This window comes from Anas platyrhynchos, chromosome 16 (genome assembly GCF_047663525.1).
Source record: "Anas platyrhynchos isolate ZD024472 breed Pekin duck chromosome 16, IASCAAS_PekinDuck_T2T, whole genome shotgun sequence".
Taxonomy (NCBI): Eukaryota; Metazoa; Chordata; class Aves; order Anseriformes; family Anatidae; genus Anas; species Anas platyrhynchos.
In genome coordinates, this window is record NC_092602.1 from 1,035,132 (window position 1) to 1,053,809 (window position 18,678).

At 64.4% G+C, this 18,678-nt stretch overlaps 1 protein-coding gene across 2 annotated transcripts in view; it reads right to left on the minus strand.

Annotated features, from left to right (window-relative positions):
* Positions 1–3,941: 3,941 nt before the first annotated feature.
* SEZ6L (seizure related 6 homolog like) overlaps positions 3,942–18,678 on the minus strand; it is a 34,598-nt gene continuing 19,861 nt past the window's right edge. The window contains exons 2-17 of one of the 2 annotated variants that reach the window (XM_072024351.1): positions 17,976–18,656; positions 17,571–17,704; positions 13,993–14,185; positions 13,366–13,551; positions 13,105–13,270; positions 12,156–12,322; positions 11,402–11,596; positions 11,182–11,320; positions 8,805–9,001; positions 8,310–8,504; positions 7,842–8,033; positions 7,463–7,657; positions 6,810–6,842; positions 5,956–6,067; positions 5,707–5,809; positions 3,942–5,460 (exon numbers count right to left, since the gene is read on the minus strand). In XM_072024351.1, coding sequence (XP_071880452.1) covers positions 5,431–5,460; positions 5,707–5,809; positions 5,956–6,067; positions 6,810–6,842; positions 7,463–7,657; positions 7,842–8,033; positions 8,310–8,504; positions 8,805–9,001; positions 11,182–11,320; positions 11,402–11,596; positions 12,156–12,322; positions 13,105–13,270; positions 13,366–13,551; positions 13,993–14,185; positions 17,571–17,704; positions 17,976–18,656 — 2,918 coding nt within the window. In that variant the 3' untranslated portion in view covers positions 3,942–5,430. Of the gene's footprint in view, positions 5,461–5,706; positions 5,810–5,955; positions 6,071–6,809; positions 6,843–7,462; positions 7,658–7,841; positions 8,034–8,309; positions 8,505–8,804; positions 9,002–11,181; positions 11,321–11,401; positions 11,597–12,155; positions 12,323–13,104; positions 13,271–13,365; positions 13,552–13,992; positions 14,186–17,570; positions 17,705–17,975; positions 18,657–18,678 lie in introns of both variants that reach the window. The other variant, XM_038187524.2, reaches the window with a different exon arrangement.

The following is an 18,678-nucleotide window of genomic DNA, read 5'->3' on the forward strand; positions in this document are numbered from 1 at the left end:
GCCCGCCCGCACCGCCCCTCGCCGCGCCCCCGCGCCCCCGCAGCGCGCCGCCGGGATGCGGCACCCGGGGATGGAGCGCGGCGGGGGGCGCCGGGCCGGCACGGGGGGGGGCACCCCGGGGTGCGGGCAGCCGGGGTGCAGCGGCTGGGGTGGGGGCATCCAGAGCTGAGGGCACCCGGGAGATGCGCTGGGGGGGGTGCGGGCACCCAGGGGTGCGGCAGCTGGGGTGGGGGGGCTGCTGGTCCTGGGGATGGGGGCATCCAGGGTGTGGGGAGTGCTGCCTGCAGGGACCTGGGGAGGCAGCGCCCAGGCTGCAGGAGCTGCTGGTCCCCAAGGATGCTGGGGTCTGGATGCGGGGGGTGCTGGTCCTGGGGCCATGGGCACCTGGGATGCAGCACCTGGGATGCAGGTCCCAGGGGTGTGAGCAGTCCAGAGGGGTGGCAGACACATGCGAGGCTCCCCAGGCCCACAGCTGGTTTCTGCCCCCAGTTAGGAGGATCTCCTGATCCTGTCCTGCTGCCCCAAGGCACCTCCTGCCCTCACTGTGGGACAGACCTGGGCTGAGCTCCCTGGGCCACAGCAGCCCCATCGCTCGGCTGCGGGTGCAGGAGCTGTCCCCACAGGGCACACCCTTGTCTCCAGCTTGCTCAGCCAGCCCCAGCGGGGCAGCACTGCCTTCTCCCCAAGCGTTCCTTTTCTAAACTGATCTCTAATGCATGCAGGCTTTGGCCCCGTGGAAAAGAAGAGGCCGACTTTGCAGGTTGGCTGGAGAGGAAATAAAACTTCTGGCAATTTAGGGGGTCCCTTAATGACTCTTAAGTGCTGGGGGAGCAACGGTTTGTCTTGAGCCTTTCTGCTTCCTGCTCGTTTGCTCTTTTCCCCTCCGACCCACTTCCCATTCACCCAAGCAATACCAGCGAGTGCCGGTCCCCAGGTGCCAGCCCTGGCATTCCCCCGGGGCAGGGAAGCTCTGTGCTGGGCTGATGCCAGGGGGAGTCCCGGCTGTCCTGGCAGCGCTGCCGTGCCCGCTGCCACGCGGAGCCGCCTTGCACACGTGGCACTGCTCGGAGCAGGCGGACGGCAGCGGGGTGCTGCCTCCCGAGCAGCCTCGTGCCTCGTGTGCTGGAGACCCAAGCTGCACCTCGTTTTCTGTCATTTTTCCTCCTCTGTGTTCCTGCTGTTTCCCTCCCCAGGCCCTCCCCGCAAGGTGAGCCTCTTCCCTCCTGCTCCTACCCAGGCCCCTCTCAGCCTTGCTCTGCAGCTCCTGCCTGCTCCCTGCAGGCACAGCCTCCTCCTGCCGGCAGTCCCTGCGCCTGCTGCCTCTCGGTGTGGGTCTCCGGATCGCTCCCATGACTTTCTTCTGCTCCTTGCTGCCGGAGCCCCCCCGCTGGTCCTCTCCAGGCCCTGGTCCTCAGCTCTGCTGCAGCCTCTTCTCTTCAGGACCATCTCTTTCTTCTTCCTTTAGGATGTTGCCTGGCTGCCTTCACCACCCAGTGCAGCCAGACCCTTCCCCACACTGCAACCAGTTGGCTGTGGAGCCCTTCCCCAGCTCGGAGAGCTCTGGGGAGGGGGAGAAGGGGGTGTCAGGACTGGAGTGTCATCCCGACTCCCTGGTGTGCATGTACCCCAGTAATGCTGAGCCCGTAGCAGGCAGCCCAGAGGTCCCTTGTAACACATCCTGCACCACGTGTCTGCCCTGTGCTGGGGGTGCAGGGACCCGATGCCTCTGTCCTGTGCTCCCCCACGGGGCTGGCAGCGATGCAGCCAGGGGTTAAGGCTGCTGTCAGCCTCCTCTCCCTTGTTTTATGCCTCACTGCTGTCTCCCCGCCCTCTCAGCTCCTCTCCTCTCTCCTTGGCCTGGTGATTCACTGCTGCCAGGAGCTCAGGGGAGATGTCAGCCCCGTGAGCCAGACGTGTGGGTCTGGGTCTGGGGACCCTCAGCTGGGATCCTCAGGGGCCACGCTGCAGGCACTGCTCCGAATGGGCCAGGAGCAGCCCCGGGAGGAGCTTGGCACAGCCCTGCTGGAGATGCCCTGGCAGGAGCCCTGTCTGTGGTGCAGCTCTTGGCTCCGGTGATTCTCTCTCCTTGGTCCCAAGGTTTGCTCTGGGGGCAGCACCAAGCGGTGCCCCCCCTGTGCCGCTGCCAGGATGCAGCTGCAGCCATCGGCACTTGTAGGGCCAGGATCTCGTGGAGCACCTGGGGCTGGGGCACAGCTCCCGGGGGGCTCCTCCCTGTGCCCCCCGAGCCAAGGAGACCCACACATCTGCAGGCTCCTGCCCCCTGCCCCCCCTCCAGACCAGCTTCTGAGGGATTCCGTCCTGAAGCACGTCTCCTGCAGGGGGGCAGCGCGCAGCATCCTGAGCGTGGCTTTTTCTGCAGCCCCCCCCTCCACCTCTGAGCTCTCCCCCAGCTCTGAGCCCTCCTGCTCTGTGCTCTTTAACCATGCCCAGCCCGAAGCCGTTTCCTGGCTCTGCCCTGGCAGGGGTAACGCCAGCCCCAGCCGGTGACGGGTTCCTGGCCCGAGGAGGGGGCCGAGGGCCCGGCTGCTGCCGTACCCCCCCCGCGCGGCCGTGCCGGGGGCTGAGCGCTGCGCAACCAGAGCTGCGCCTGCACCGAGCCGGGGGCCGGGGGCTGGCTCCTGCCTGACGTCACCGCGGAGAAACGGCAGCATCCAGGCTTTTTTATTATTTTTTTATATATATTTTTTATTTTTTCTCCTTCATTTGAATTCCCTTGCAATCTCTGCCCAAAAACAACGCCAGCTTCCTCCCCGGGGGTTGCTGTGCATGGCGCTCTGGCTCCCTCGCCCTCCCGTGCGTTAGGCTGACGGCTGCTGAAGGCAGCAATTGGCCGGTGGCACACCGCGACCTTTCCGAAAAGCCCTTTTGGGCAGCTCAGCACCGTGGTGCTGGACCGTGCGGGGAGGTGCCCGGCCGCGGGGGGGGGCACGGAGCCCCGGCAGGCCGGTGGGTGCCCTGCGGAGAGCCCCAGCACCACGGGGGCTGCGCGCCCCCGGCCCCCCGGGGCCAGGGGACCCCGAGGTCCTGCTGGGCTCCCCCCGGGGCGCACCGGGGGCCCCGCCGCCGCCCCCCCCCCGCTCCTCCCCAGCCCCTCCCCAGCACCGAGCCGTGCCCGCCCGCTCCGCATTGCAGCACCGCGGGACCCGCCGCTGCGGAGCCGGGCGTGGGGAGGCTGGGGGGGGACGCGGCCCCCGCTGGGTGCCCCCCACCCCATCAAGGCCATCTGGGGGGGGCTCGTGGGCAGCCCCCCGCAGCCCCGCCCGCAGGCAGCCGGTGCGGATCGGCCTTGCGGGGGGAGCAGGGCACGGGCAGGATCAGGCCCCCGGCCCCCCCGCCCGGCGGGGCAGTGCTAGCCGGGGTCCCCCAGCCCCTCTGCACCTCCGCGGGGACCGCCCAGGGGAGCCCGGGGGTCCCAGGAGATCCAGGGGGGGTCCTAGAGGGTCCCCGGGAGGTCCTAGGGGGGTCTCAGGGGGTCCCGGGGGGGTCCCAGCACACCTAGGCAGGAAGGCACCGGGTGAACAGAGGCCACCAGAGCTCCGTGCCATGGGGACGGGCAGCTGGGGACACTGGGGGGCTGCACCAGGGCAGGATCCGGCCCCAGGGATCTGTGCCCAGAGGTGCCGTGGTCCCGCAGCGAGGTGCCCGGCTCCAGCCCTTGCCCGTGCCACCACAGCAGCGGTGCAGCAAGGCCACGCCGCTGGCCTCTCTGTGGCTCAGAGCCCCGCAAACGGACTTCAGACATCTAAAAATACAGAACGAGTTGGATTAAGGTTATACCCAACACTACGGCTTCCCACGGAAGTACTTCATCATGTTCAAAAATATTTAATCCCAGCAATTTTCACATTGTTCTTATAAAAACAGACATGTATGAAGGGAAATGAAATGCTTAGTACATTTTTGGCACATTTTTTTTGTTGTTTTTCTTTTTTTTTTTTTAACCTTTACAAATTACAAACACACATTCATTGTTTTTAAAGGAAAAAACCTAAGTCTCGGCTGTACACTGCGGAGATGCACTAACCATCCCTAGCCTAAAACAGACTCCCGAACACTGTCGTGGTCACAGTTGCCATTCTACAAGGACAAAAAAAAAAGACTCCGGCAGCCCAGGCCGTGCCGGGGTGCCCAGCTCTGGCTGGGGCAAACGCCCCCACGTCTGCAGTGACAGAGCACGGGGACGCTGAGGCCCCAGGAGCGGCTGTTGCAGGGTTCATCCATGGTCAGAGCGGTGCCAAGGGGCTGATTCTGCCCCCTCTGCCCCCGGGTTGGTTTCCTGTGCAGCTGCTGGCTGCCTTTCTTCCCCCGGCAGACCTCCACCTCCATCCCCTGCCTCTTTCCCTCGCCCGGGCTGTGCCCAGCCGCCAGCTCAGGAGCCAAGTGCGAACCTGGAGGGCATGGTGGTGGAGCTGTGCAGCATCAGCCACAGTCCCAGCTTGCCCCAGGAGGAGCGTGGAGGCTCAGCTGCTGCCCGAGGCCGGCCCCAGCCCCATTGCTGCCCAGCGCCGTGCCCGCACCCCGGGGCAGGCAGCAGCCCCCTGCCCCTCGCGGGGGTGGCAGCGGGGAGCCCGGTCCGTCGTGCTTACCCTGAGATACTGCCACGGGGCGAAGGGCCAACACCAGCCTGCAGCGAGCCTCGGGCTGTCCTGGCGATGGCCACTCAATGTTTCTGATGAGAAGCAGGGAGCAGAGGTGCTCTGGTGCCTGGGGAGCGCTCCTGCAGCTCCCGGAGGAGCTGGGCTGTGGAGAGGCTGCGGGCTGGTGCTTCTCTGCAGAGCTCTGAGTCCTGCTCCTGTCCTCCCCGTCATCCAAAGCAGAGGGGCAGGTGGCAGCGGCATGTCCCCCGCTGGTACCGGGCTGTGCCCTGCTCCCTGGCTGTTCTGAGCAGGGCTCCACACCTGGATGCTTTCCTGAGACGTGTCCCGCTCCCCGGCACGGGGACGGTCCCCTCGCCTCGGCCGTGCCACCCGGTGCCCACCGCCATGGGGGGCATGGGACGGGGCCAGCGGGACCCTGCGGCAAACCCTGCGCCTAAGATGGCTCTGAGCAATCACTTGCAGGCTCTTGCAATGGAGACGTTTTTAATTTTTAACAACAAAAGTACTGCAAAACCCCTCTGTGCGTGCGTGGCCGGTGCGGGGGGTGCGGCGCGCAGGGCTCGGCCCCCTCTGCCGCTGCTGCCCGCAGCGGGGTCCAGGCAGACCCCGGGGCTCTGCAGCACACCTATCGCAGTTTAAATAGAATAAATACAGTGAAGAAAACAGTAAAATCTTCAATAAAGAGGCAAAAGGAAAGACAACAGCAGGTCCAGGGGGCCAACCAAACTCCACGTAGTCTCTGGATTAGTTACTGAGGAAGTTCTATGAGAGCACATTAAGTTCGCAGCTGGAGACTCTCGTGGCGCTGTCTTTATATCGAAACTTCGTATTCTCTGGTTTCCTGAAAAGAAGGAAAAACCATTTTAGGGCAGCAGCTGCATTTTGGGATAACCACCCCATTCCAAGAGGTGCTCCTTTGCTCCCCGGAGTGTTCCCCTCCCTGCCCAACCCAGGGTTTCTGTAAGCCTCCGGGACCGCTCACGGTTTGTCCGCTTTCTCCCCAAAGTCCTGGTGCCGCACACGCAGCAAACCCTTTGAAACCCTTTGCTCCCAGCCCCCAGGGAGCGAGGGGCCCAGCAGCACTCACCCCTGTCTCATAGATCGGGTTGTCGAACTCCGTTTCTACCGTGATCTGGCTGTAGGGGTGCGAGTACATGAGGGGCAGGCGGAGGCTGGAGTAGTACCGGCACCTGCGGGGCGATGCCAGGGTCACCCTTGCTGGGCAAACCCCAGTGCTCGCCCACCCCATCCTCCCACGGGACCCCAAGGGGTGCCTGGCTCCCCCAGGGATGCTCGGCAGCCCCGGGTGGTCTGGGGGGACCCTGCAGGGCCCTACCTGGTGATGTAGATGTACGCTCCCCCCAGCAGCAGGGAGATGATCAGCACCGGGATGAAGATGGCCAGGGCCATGTTTCCCCCCTCCAGCGATGTCTCCGCAGCAGCTTCTGCTACTAAAAGGACAAGATCTCTCACGGGGGTTTTTGCCCAGCACCCACTGCCCCCCCTCTGCCTCCGCTCCTGCCCTCGCTCCTCACCCAGGGGACTCTGCCTGGGCTGGAGGCACCCGCAGGAGCCTGCTCCTCCTCCCCTCCCCAGGCAGTCTTGGGGCTTTTTTGTTTGTTTTTTGTTTTTAACTGGAGGGAACAGAAGTGCTGGGGTATTGACAGGCCACCTCCCGTTCTTACCCCACCATCAGAGGGGTTCCAAGGGATGATTATCAGTATGCTGATAGGCATTTAATAAATAAATATAAATATAAATATAAATATAAATATAAATATAAATATAAATATAAATATAAATATAAATATAAATATAAATATAAATAAATAAAAATAAAAATAAAAATAAAAATAAAAATAAAAATAAAAATAAAAATAAAAATAAAAATAAAAATATAAATATAAATAATATTTATGTCCTGCAGGGCTGCACCAGCCCTCCCAGGTGCTGAAGGTGCCCCGTCACCAAACGGGGCTGAGGGCACACACCAGGGCGCACTGCCCAGGCCCTTCTGTGCCCCCCGAGCGCACGCAGCGCTCACTCCCCCAGTTTCAGCCCGAGGGGTTTCTCCTGGGGTGCTGTGGGGTTTTAGGCTGGGGAGCACCTGGGGGTGCCAGGAGGTGGTGGGGGGCTCGGCTGCCTGCTGGGAGAGCCGTGCAAGGGGCTCCTCCAGCAGGTGTCACTCACCTTCCAGAGCGTGCTCGAAGCTGTCCTGGTTCACTGGAAGAGAAACGGGGAGTTACTGGTGGGGAACTGGGCTCGCACTGCCTGCTGGCAGCTTTCGGTGCTCTGCCTGAGGGGTCACTGCCCCAGCCTGTGGGAATCCGAGCTGGGAAAGCACAGACTGAGCTCCCCACACCCCGTGGGGTCCCGAATTGTGCTGCAAGCCTTCAGCTCTCCGCAAGCAGCCAGCCTGTGCCAGTGCCTGCACGGTGACTGCAGGCTGTGCAAACAGGACGGCTCTGCATGGGCTGCGCTGCCCTCCGGAGCGCCACTGCTCAAGAGCATTTCCATCTAATTAGGAATTAAGCAGGAATTAAGAACAACATCCCTGCAGATTGAGTGGCAATGGGAGGGCCCTCCATGTCCAGGAGGCACAGTGCAACCGCAGCCTGCTCGGACCAGAGCCGGGGGCAGCTCCTGGGGGTTGCTCCAGGGGCCAATGTGGACACCCAGGGCAAACATCACTGCTCAGCCTGGGCAAACAGCTCTGGGGAGAGCAGCGCAAGGAAAGCAAGAGGACAGCCCAGCGCACCCCATGTGGTGCTCACAGGCTCAGCTCCCCCTCCCCGGGCCAGCCGAGGGTGCCAAAGTTGCCCCCGCGCCCCCTTTGCCGCTACCTTTGCAGATGGGCAGCGGGCCGCTCCAGTGCGAGGGCTGGCCCAGGATGCACTTGATGGTGACCTCCCCCATGAGCTCGAAGCCCTCGTAGCACATGAAGGTCAGGGACTCTCCGGGCAGGTAGAGGCGTTTGTAGAGTATTTGGTAGCCGTTTTCCGGCAGTCCCGGGTTGTCGCACGCCAGCGACTCCTCGGCTGGAAGGGAACAACACCGCCCGGGTGAGCCCGAGGGCTGTAAGGCAGCTCCTGAGATCGCAGCCAGCCTGCCCGCAGGGTGAAACCCTGCACCGCTGCAGGTGGCTGGGCACGGTCTCGGTGCAGGGAAGGTCCCGGGGAGGGGAGGGCAGCAGGAGGAGCTGCCCCAGCGCAGCACGCTTACAGACACAGTGCGGGAGCCGCGAGGTCCAGATGGGCGTCCCCGTCTCGCGGCTGTAGCAGGTCAGCAGCGAGCTGCCCTCCAGCACGAAGCCGGGGTTGCAGGTGTACTGGATGGTGGTCCCCACCAGCAGCACCGGGTCGGAGATCAGCCGGGTCGAGTGCTCCACCTCCCCCGGGTCCGTGCAGTACATAACTGGGGAAAAGAGTTCGTCTGGGTCATGAGTGCAGGGCTGAGACCCAGAAACTGCTGTGAAGGGGACAAGGTGGGGGTCCTGGGGACAAGGTGGGGGTCCTGGGGACGTGGTGGGGGTCCTGGGGATGTGGTGGGGGTCCTGGGGACATGGTGGGGGTCCTGGGGATGTGGTGGGGGTCCTGGGGACATGGTGGGGGTCCTGGAGACGCGGTGGGGACAGCCAGCACATTGCTCAGGGCCAGCAGAGCAGGACAGGGCCGTGCAAGGGGCACGTACTCTTTTCGCAGAAGGGGGGGTCGCTGCTCCAGCTGAGGTCCCACTGGCAGGTGAGGGTGTCGCTCCCCACGATGTCGTACCCCGGGTCACACTGGTAGGTGATCTTGGCCCCCCGCACCAGCTCCGTGTGCGACGTGGTCTTCCAGCCGTTCTGGATCTCGGGCAGGTCGGAGCAGGAGTCGTTGCGGGACACCTCTGCAGGCAGAGAGGTGCTGGCTGTCACCCCGGACCTGCTGCCTGGGGACACGCAGCTCCCCGCAGGGCACGCAGCCCTCCCTACAGCTCTGCAGCCCCAAGCACCTTAAGCAGCCCAGCTGGCAGCCTGAGCTGTGCCTGGCATGCTCCAGGCAGGGGGAAGGGGCAGCCGGGGGGGTCTTTGAGTCTCCCCAGCCTCTGACCTTCAAGTTGGGCCAAAATAACGCTGCCCTCTTGCAGAACCAGCCTGGAGCAGCTGCACGCTGTGGTGCCGTGCCCAGCGCCCCACTGCCCCCTTACCGATGTAGTTCATGATGAACCCTTGCCCCTTCCCGAAGATGAGCCCAGCGGGGTCCGAGTGGAACTGGATGGTGAGGTCGGGGCTGGAGGAGTAGAGCTTCTGGGGGCCGCTGCTGCCGACGTACTGCCCCAGGATGCGGGCGGTGAGCTCGTCCCCATCGTAAATGGTGAGGATGTCGCTGTTGGTGAGGTTCAGGCTGGAAAGCAGAGCTCGGTCAGCTTGGGTGGGTGGTCAGCTGCGCGCAGTGGTGCGGGACCGAGGGGCAGCGAGGTGACCCCAATGCCACCCACACCCCTTCCTAGGGCTCCCTGTCCCCAAGGGGTCAGCTCCCCTGCTCCTCCAGCAGCAGCCCCCCCTCCAGCCCCATGCCCAGCTCCCTGCTGTGGGTGCTGGGGAGGGTCCGAGCCTTCTCCTCGCCTCCCCAAGCCCGGTCACCCTGCGCCAGGGGAGCTCCCCGGGGCGCCCCGGAGCTCGGGCTGCAGCCGGCAGCCCCCGGGGAGCGGCACCGGCTCCGTGGGGCTGGGGGGGGGGTCCCCGCCGTGCGGCAGGGCAGGGGCAGCCCCCAGAAGGGGCGTCCCGCGGCGCCCCCCGCCCGTGTCCCCGCCGCCAGCAGGGAGCGGTGCGGGGCCGCGCAGCGGCGGCTGCGGGCGGAGCGGCGGGGAGGGTGCGGGGGGAGCACAGAGAAAAAGGGCACGGAGAGAGGGCAGGGGGGGCACAGAAGGACAGGGCAGGGCAGGCAGGGAGGGAGGGAGGACAGGGAAGCAGCGAGCCCTGCTCCTGAGCCAGCAGCGCAGCGCCGGCCGCATCCCCCGGGCACCCGGCTTGCAGCAGGGATGGGGCTGTCCCCAGCTGCCCCCCCAAGCAGGAGGGGACAAACGGCACTGGCACTGGGGACAAAAGGCATTGGCAGGGACAGAAGGGCTCTCGCCTCTCTCCCCAGAAAAGGGCACGGGAGCCCCCAGCTCCTCACTGCCCTGCCCCGTCCTGCCGGCCAGCAGGGCTCACCAGCAGCGGGGGCGCACCCAGCACCCAGCTCAGGGAGGGACAGGGGCTGGGACACCACATCCTGCCCTTCCCCAGGAGCAGGTGCCCCCACCCCACAGGAGACATCTCCAAAGAAACCTCCCTCCCTGCTAAGCCCGGGCTCCTGCCCCCAGCAGGATCCCACCTGCACCTGCTCAGCACCCATGGGCTCGGATGTGTTCGGTCACCGCAGGACCCCTGCCCTGCGCATCCATCCGCCTGACTCGGCCTTGTTTGGAGCTGCCTGAGCTGATCCCCAAACGTTTTATTAAGAATGTTCTTGGAAGGCGCCCAGTTAATCCCCATGGCGAGCTGACATTTGTAGTAAATCTCTGCTTTCTGTCAAACATGATTTTCTCGGTGACATTTATGTTTGATGACTTCAAATCGCCTGGCCTCCCGTTCTGCTCAGCCCAAGTGCCCGCAAATCCGTAAGAGCTGCGCTGGGAGCTCCGAGTTGTGATTTTTACAGAAAGCCTTAAAACCTTTATGACTCTAAGCCCATACTTGAAAAAACGCCCTCCCTCTTGAAAACCCGAAATAGCACTGAAGGAGATTCCCTTTGCATGGGCAGCATTATCCCACCAAAGGCTCCCCCCGGTGCCAAAGCCCACTGCCCCCCGAGCACCCAGAGGTGCGGTGTGGGCGCGGTGCCTGCCCCAGCCTGGGCAGAGGCAGCCGGGGGCTGCCCCAACACGAGGAGCTCCTGAGCAGCACGGCTGGGCTGGCACTCAGAGGGGAACTGGTGCCTTTGGTGAAGCAGTGCAGGTCTCACAGGAGCAAGAAGGCAGCACAGGAGCTGGGCAGAGCCTCGCCTGCCTCCTCACCCCCCCCGTTTGCCTCCCAGCGCTGCCTGCATCGCATCAGCCCAGGCACCCAGCTGAGGTCTCCTCCTTGAGGATCTCCCCAGGCTTTCCCAGCCCCGGATGCACCAGCTCATGAGGAGGCTGTGCTGTGCTCTGAGCTGTGCACGGCTGCATCCATGGCACTGCTCCCTCCGGCTTTGCTTGGGAGAGGCCCAGGAGCCATCTCAGGAGCAATTCGCTACTGGATGGGTGCTGCAAGGTGATGTAAGCTGCAATGCAATGGATGCTGCAAGGTGAAGGGTGCTGCAAGGCAACGGGTGCTGCAAGGCGATGGAAGCTGCAACAGCACTTTGAATTTCTGGAGCAGCACTCGGTGCTGTGCTGAGCCTCCCTCTGGGTGCTGAGCGTACTGCAGGGGATTAGAGAAGCACCAAGGGGGGAGAGCAGAAGCAGAGGGGGTCCCTGGGCAGGGGGATGCTGCAGCAGAGCGGGCTGGGCCGGGCAGTGGCAGGGCAGGGCCATGCAGCTGTGCCCAGGAGCTACTCACAGCTGGATGTCCAGGAACAGCCGCTTCTCCTCGCCCACGTGCACCCTCCAGACGCAGTCCTCTCCCTCCGCGTAGGGCTCGGGCCAGTTGGGGGACAGGATCACCCCGGCCACGGCCGTCAGCTCCCCGCCGCACGTGGCTGCAGGAGAGGCGGGCAGGGTCAGGCGGTGCCCGTGGTATCGGGGCAGGGCCCGGTGTCACCCCGCAGGGGGTCACTCACCGCGGCACAGCGGCTCGGTGTCGTTCCAGTAGGGGTCCCGCATGTTGACGCACTCGATGACGGCGGGGCCCTGCTCCAGGGAGTGCCCGGGGTCGCACGTGAACTCCACGGTGGTGCCCAGGTTGTAGGTGGGGTCGGAGGTGGTGAAGTTCCCGTTCTGGATGTAGGGCTCGTAGCAGTGGCCCCGCTCGAAGGCTGTGAGAGGAGCCCCCGGTAGTGGTGCGGGCACGGAGCCGGCTGGGGACGGCACTGCCCCCCGGCTCCTTGACCCCCTCCTGCTCCCAGCTTTGGGGGTGCTGGGGGAGCCCCAGGGCTCTGCCAGGAACCTGACCCTCCGTCCCCACCATGCACGGCCACGCTGCTGCACGAATGGCCTCTTGCACGGTGTACTTTAGGACTACAACCACTTCTCTGCGCTGAGCCACGCAGGTTTAACCAAACCCCGCTTCCTTTGGGAAGGAGTGAGGGCGCTGGGCCGCGGGGCTGGGTCCTGCCCCCCAAAGCCAAGAGGGGGCAGGCACGGGGGGCAGCATGGTTTGATGGCGTGCCAGAGGTTTTGGAAGTGTAAAGGGAGAGCTGTTAACTTGGGGCACAGATTATTGCACTTGCTAGGGAAAATATTCCCCAAAGCTGCCACAGCCACAGGAGGTTCGGAGAGCCCCCTACCCAGCACCATGGGGACGGGGTCCGCTGGGACCCCTCCTGCAGCCCCCACCGCCCGCTGCCCTCAGGCCCGCCGCGACGGGGGGGTCACCTTCGAAGCGGATGTTGAAGGCGGTGGCGGCGGCGGGCTCCTCGGCGAGGAAGTCGATGCGGATGGAGGAGCCGTCGCTGATCACGCCCTCGAAGGGCACGCTGTCGGCTCGCAGCGAGTCGTAGAGCACGGCGGAGCGGTTGGAGTCCCCGCTGTACACCACCATCCTGCGCCAGGACACACGGGGTGAGGGGGGGTCTGCCAGGTCCAGCGGGGACAGCACCGCTGCCCTGGCCAGCCCCGGACCTGGCTCCCGGCCCCTGGGACCTGCTCCCAGGAAGGGAGGCACCGGGGGGACACGGTGCCCGCTGGAGACGGGGACCCACAGGGCTGGGGGGGACCCAGCCCTTCCTCCTCACACCAGCGCCTGCTCCCCAGCATGCCCAGCACACAGCATTTTGAAGAACTCATGCAAACAAAACTTCACCAAGCAGAAAAGCCTCTTTTACTGCACCATAAACAGGAGCTTTATCCTTTGGCTTTACTGCGCACCATAAAGCTGCTTTACTGCCTGTTGCCAGACCGAATTCTAACGTCTTTAAACACGCGCATCAGTGCCGTAAGTGTGTACTTTCTGCTACGGGTGCTGATGGCCTGGGACCTGCAGCACCCTGCACGTGGTGAGGGCAGGGCACCGGCACGACCCCCCAGCACCAGGAGCACGTCCCCAGGACAGCAAGCAGCCCTTTTTGCTCAGAGACCTTGCCTCCTGTGAATGCCTCCACCAGGACTCTCCTCTCCTGCACCCTCTGCCCCTTCCTCACCAGGTCTCATCCCAGCACTGCCCCTGGGGAAGCCCTGGCACCAGGAGGGCAGGAGGTGGTGCTGAGCCCAGCCGGGGCTTCCAAGCTTTGGTGATATTTGGGCAGCACCCAAAACCCACCCCGCTGCTCGCCCTGAGCAGAACAAAGCTCGGCGCGGACCTCACCACGGGCTCCCAGCACCTCACCTGTCCTTCTCGGTCAGCAGCAGCTTCTCGAAGTGCAGGTGCAGCTTCTGGCCCGGGGGGGCCCCGATGGTCCACACGCAGTACATGCTGCTCGACTGGTTGCCCGTGTAGCTGGGCGAGAGGACGCGGCCGATGGTGGCGTTGTGCACGGTGCCGCCGCAGGGCGCTGCCAACGGAGAACACGGGAGAGGTGAGGGCAGGGGCACGGGGCCGTGAGCTTATCTATGGGGGGGCTTCTGCTCCGCAGAGGGGGGCTCGCACCTGAGCAGATGGGTTCTGGGCTGCTCCAGTGAGGCCGGGAGGCGTTGATGCACGTGAGCACCCGGGGGCCCTGCAGCTCGTAGCCCAGGTGGCAGTGAAAGTGGGCGATGCCCCCCGAGTGCAGGTCCATGACGGTGACCTCCCCGAAGTCGGGTCTCCGTGGAAAGCTGCAGCTCAGCATGAACACTGGAACGACACCGCACGGCTCCAGGCTGGGCTGCCCCGAGGCGCCCCATGGCCAGGGCTGGGCACTGGGGGCGTGCTGGATGCGCCCGCGGTGCCACGGGCAGCGCCCGCTGCGGGGCCGGCTGCACCCCGCTGCTGCTTCCCACCTGTTACTGCTTCTGGGCAGACCCAGTTTCTATTTTAGAATAAATTTGCCTGAATGCATGCATTTTTTATGGCTTCTCAAGGAAAAAATAGACATTTAGTCAGTCTGTGCAGGAAGAGCAGCCAAATGGGGACAGCAAAGGGGCGAGGAGCACAACCGCCATGGCACATGTCAGACCCTCTGCCCAGGGCACCATGGAGGCTGCTGCTCACTCCTACCCCATGCACCAGCCTTGGGGGGCAGAACCCAGCACGTTCCCACCCCACAGGGCCGAGGGGCTGGCGGGGGGCACCTACCCTGGTAGTGGAGCTGGAAGGTGCCCACCGCCTCGTCCTGGAAGGTGCGGAAGTAGACGGAGATGGTGTTGGTGGGGCTGCGGATCACCTGGCCCTCCACCAGCAGCGTCTGGTTGGCCAGCACCACCAGGCTGTCGTCGTCCACGCCGCGGATGGAGAGCACCTCTCCGTCCGACAGGTTCACGCTCTTCACCTGGGGAGAGCAGAGAGCTGTGAGGCTGTGGGGGCGAAGGCGGCCGGTCCGGGGGGCCAGGAGCACGGCCACGTCCCAGCGCCAGGCACACACAGCTCCCACGTGCCGTGTTGCTTGCTGTGCTGCTTGAGGTTGGATGCACTCCCGCAGCACAAGTGCCACCAGAGCAGGGCTCTGCTGTCGGGCCCGGGGTTTGCCTGCACTCACACCAGGAACCCTCCCCGGGGTCCTGCACCCGCACCCGGAGCGGGCAGGGAGTCACAGCAAATGTACCTAATGAGCAGTCCCAAAAGGCTTTAATTATTATTTGGAAAAAGCTGAAGAAGTAACCCCACATTTGCATTTCACGTCCATTTAGCTCAATAAACGGGCTCATATTTCAGCAGAAAGATGCTCATCAGATCGCTTGTTTCCTTAAGTGTGCGAGGACCGGGGCTCTATATTTAGCGCACGCCGCAGCCTCAGTTTGTAATCGCCCCCCCGGCGCTGTTGTGCCGGGAAGGCTTTGTTGCTGCTGCCCCCAGCGTGCCCGTCTCCCCACCCTGCTGCACGCAGATGTGTGGCTGCCACACGAGCATGGTGCCAGGGCGCTTCGGCGGCACGTGGCCCCCTCCGATCCGCGGGCAGAGCCAGGCTTCCTCGGCACCGAGCCTGCCTCCCTGCCCCTGAGCTCTGCACGGTGCCAGAACAGCCCCGGCCTCACCCCGCTGCCTTTGCTGGAGCTGGTGCTGCAGGATGGGGCTGAGCAGGGGCAGAGCCCAGCAGGACACACACAGCCCGGCAGAGGAGGGCAGCCCCGGAGCCGCCAGCCGCAGAGTTCCTCGCCTCCAGGCTCTGTGCTGGGAGCGTGGCCTGCCTGGCACGCCGTGCGCACACCACACCTGGCTCAGATGTGCTCGCTAACGAGCGGGGGGAATTAACCACTGCCGAGGAGGAGTGATTTGGAGTTCGGGATCCAAGAGCAGCTCAGTGGCTGCGCGCCGCGCTAATGACTTCCCTCCAGCTCTCGCTGGGGCAGTTTTGCTTCCTGAGTCTGGTCTGAATCACCGCGCAGCCATTTCCAGGGTTTCTAACAGGTTTTGTTCTGAAATCAAAGACAAACCTGCTCCCCAGCTAGCTTCCTCCGGCGACGGCTGGCATCAGACAGGCTGCCTAGCACCGAGCCGCTCCGGCACACCGGGAAGCAGACGCTGAGGGTGCCAGCAGAGCACAGCAGCTGAGGACAGCCGGGCAGCTCGGCCCTGCCACCGCCTCCTTCCCTCCCTCAAACTGTTCTGCCCTTGGGGAGGGGGCACATTGGGCTGATGGAGCCCAGAGGAGCAGAGGAAGGCGCAGTGTCCCCCTGGAACCACGGTGTCCCCAGCCCCTTTGTGGGTGCCACGGGGCGCAGGCACCGCTCAGCCAGGCCACGGTGTGGGGACATCACGGAGAGGGAGGTGGCAGTGCCGGGTCACGGGCACCCCCGGGGGACCCCTTCCTTTCCGGAGCAGCCGGCAGCTCCAGACGAAGGCGGTGGCCGCGCGCCAGGGACCGTCAGCCGCTGCGAGAGGCTCCATCTGCACGGCTTCCTGCCAGGGGCTGCGGAGGACAAGTTCCTGCTCTGATCGGAGACGGAGCCCGTGTCGGCTCCTGAAAAGTCTGCCGGGAAGCCAGGAGGGATCCTTAGCTCAGACTGTCAGGCTCGCTCACCCACTAGAAAAGCTCTTTAGGGAAATTCTATTTCCTGCCAAGAAAATTCAAGATTTAAAAAAATAAATAAATAAATGCAATTTCACGAAATATTCTTGGAGCTGGCACCTCTGCCACTCGAGCTGCTGCAGGGCCCTGACCAGGGCAGGGCTGGAGCTCGGCGGGGCCCTGCAGGGTGCCGTGAGTGCTGCTGCAGTGCGGGGATGCTGGGGGTGCTGGGGGCACTGCCTGCAGCTCTGACACCCTGCGGGACACCCAGGCTTTGTGCCCGCTCGTCACCAAAGGCAGATCTCACCCGTACTCCAGAGGGATCAGGATCTGCCCCCAGGAAGCAGAGGGGCCTCGTACACTGCTCCCAGCGCAGCCAAGGGGCAGCACCAGGGATGTGGGGGCTGTCTCTGCCGGTGCTGCCCCCCAGCCAGGGATGGGTACCATCACCCCTAGTACCAGGCAGGAAGCTGAGGCAGGGCCTGGGGGTGGTCCCCAGCCCCATCCCCTGCCGTTACCAGCACCGGCACGGCCCGAGCACGGCGTGAGCAGAGCTGCAGGCAGGCTGTGCCCAGGCAGCGCAGCCCCGCTTTCCTGATTTCATTTGTCTGGAAGCCTCAGAAGCAGCAGCAAAACAAAGCGCGAGGCTCGGGGGGGGGGGGAGGCTAATTTTATGCTCCATTAAGATCTCAGCTTACAACGGGAGCAAGGTCAGGAGCGGTGTCACCCGATGGGTTATGGACAGCAGCGCGCTTACAGCGGCGCAGGCTGCCCCTGGCACCCTGAGGACTGGGGGAGGCAGGGTTACAGCCACGGGGATGTGGCTGAGACCTGCACGAGTGGCAGCGCGTGGCCCTGTGCCACTGCTGTCACCGCGCTGTGCCGCTGGGACCTGGGCGATGTCCCCATCGGGGCTTGACCCACGGCCACCGCCGAGCCACGAGGGCAGCCCCTTGCACGTGCCAGCCGAGGGGATGGCACGGAGCAGCTCGCTGGAGCCGCCGCTCTTTTTAATGCCCGTGCTTGGCTACACAGATGAAAAGTTAATGCATTTTAATTGGGTACAAATTGTGACATGGGGAGAACACAGGCACAACAAAAGGCGGCCGAGCAGAGCACAGAGCTTGAACCGACGGCGTCTGAAACGTGCCAGGGTGCTTGGCGACCTCCCCTTCCCCTCCGGGCTGCTCCCCAGCACCCCCCAGCCTCCTCCAGGCTTTTTTTTGGGGGCCCTTGCTCATGGAGTGCCGCAGCCTGCCCTTGCATGTTCTGCACTCCCCGTTTGCACAGCGTGCAGTGCCTGCTTGCAGAAGTGGTTTCACTGCCCGTGCCCCGCAGCAGGGCAGGATTTTGTCCACGCGATGCTGGCTGGGGAGGGGATGTTGGCCGCGCTGCTTCGCCCCTTCCCACAAGGGCTGAGCGGCGTTTTGCAGATCTCCTGGCAGCATCTCACTGCTAAATTACTTGTGCAGCATTTTAGCACCTCGATCACAGCTGACGCTCAGGATGTACCAGTTCCCTCGAACAGTTTATTTATTACACAGCCCAAGAAAACTATCTATTTTTTCTCCAGGACGGGCACTTTTAGCAAGCACGGGAGCCCAGGCGGCTGTGCCTGGTCCTGCCCGCAGCCCGCTGAGCCCTTGCTGCCGCGGTGCAGGGGGGGCCGAGCCGTGGTGACCCCCAACCCCCCCGACGCATTTCTCACCTGCAGCTCCACGCCGTAGCCCGTGTAGACGGTGACGTTGTAGGTGCACTCCAGGAAGCTGTGCAGGGGCAGCGGGGGGTAGTCGGTGGAGTCGATGTAGCCCTCGGGGTCATAGAAGCTCACGCTGCAGCGGACTGGGGGGGACGCACGTCAGACACTGCCCTGGGGCCCATGCCCAGCAGCGTGCACCCACCCCACCTCTTTTTCAGTGGAAAAACATGGCTAAGGAAAAAAAACTTGTCACCAGAGGTGCTCAGGCACTTCTGCAGGGCAGCTTTTGGGGAAATCCATGCTGCCAAAGCGCAGAAGGGTCCAGGAGGCCCCAGGACCCCATGGGCAGAGCTGTCCCCCACCACTGCTGGACCCCCCCCAGTCCCTTTGGCACAGCTTCCCCGTGCAGCTTACCCGGGGTGGGCTCCGTGGTGATGACGGTGGTGGTGATGATGGTGGAGGTGGTGGTTTCCTGGCTCTCCTCCAGCGTGGAGCCGTTCCCCTCGCTCTCGGCGCTGTCCGTGTGGTTAACAGCAGCACCCGTGGGAGCCTCGGTCGGGGCCGTGCTGGCATCACCGGGGCCATCGGGGAGGGGACGAGCGGCTGCTGGAGGCAGGGTGGATGGGGAGATCTGCAGCACGGGGCGGCTCGTGGGGTCCTGGCCTCCCCAGGGCAGCTCGGGAGGGTTCAACCCTGGTGTCCCCCCCCCAGCCGCTGCCTCTGCCGGCACGGGCGGCTCCTGGGAGGAGACGGGGAGCCTGGAGCCCGGCACGCTCACAGCCTTGGGGGTCCCCGGCGGGGTGGGCTTGGGCTTCGGGTGCTTCCTGGCTGTGTTGGCTTGCTTTGGAGCCGGCTTTTTCTTGACAGTTTGTTTTGCATCAGCCCCGGGGGCGGCAGCGGGTGCGGGCGGGACGTGGCTCCGCGTGGGCAGCGTGGGTCCCTGTGCCACCGGCTCCGCGCCGTCCTCGGCTGGGGGCAGCAGGTTGAGGGCTGCGCCCTGCCCCGGCCCCCCGCTGCCCCCCGCCTCCTCCGCCGGCTGCTCCGTGCCCGGGGGCTCAGGGCTCGCGGGGAGCTGTGCTGCCTCCGGCCTGCCGTCTGCAACAGAGGGGGGAAAAGT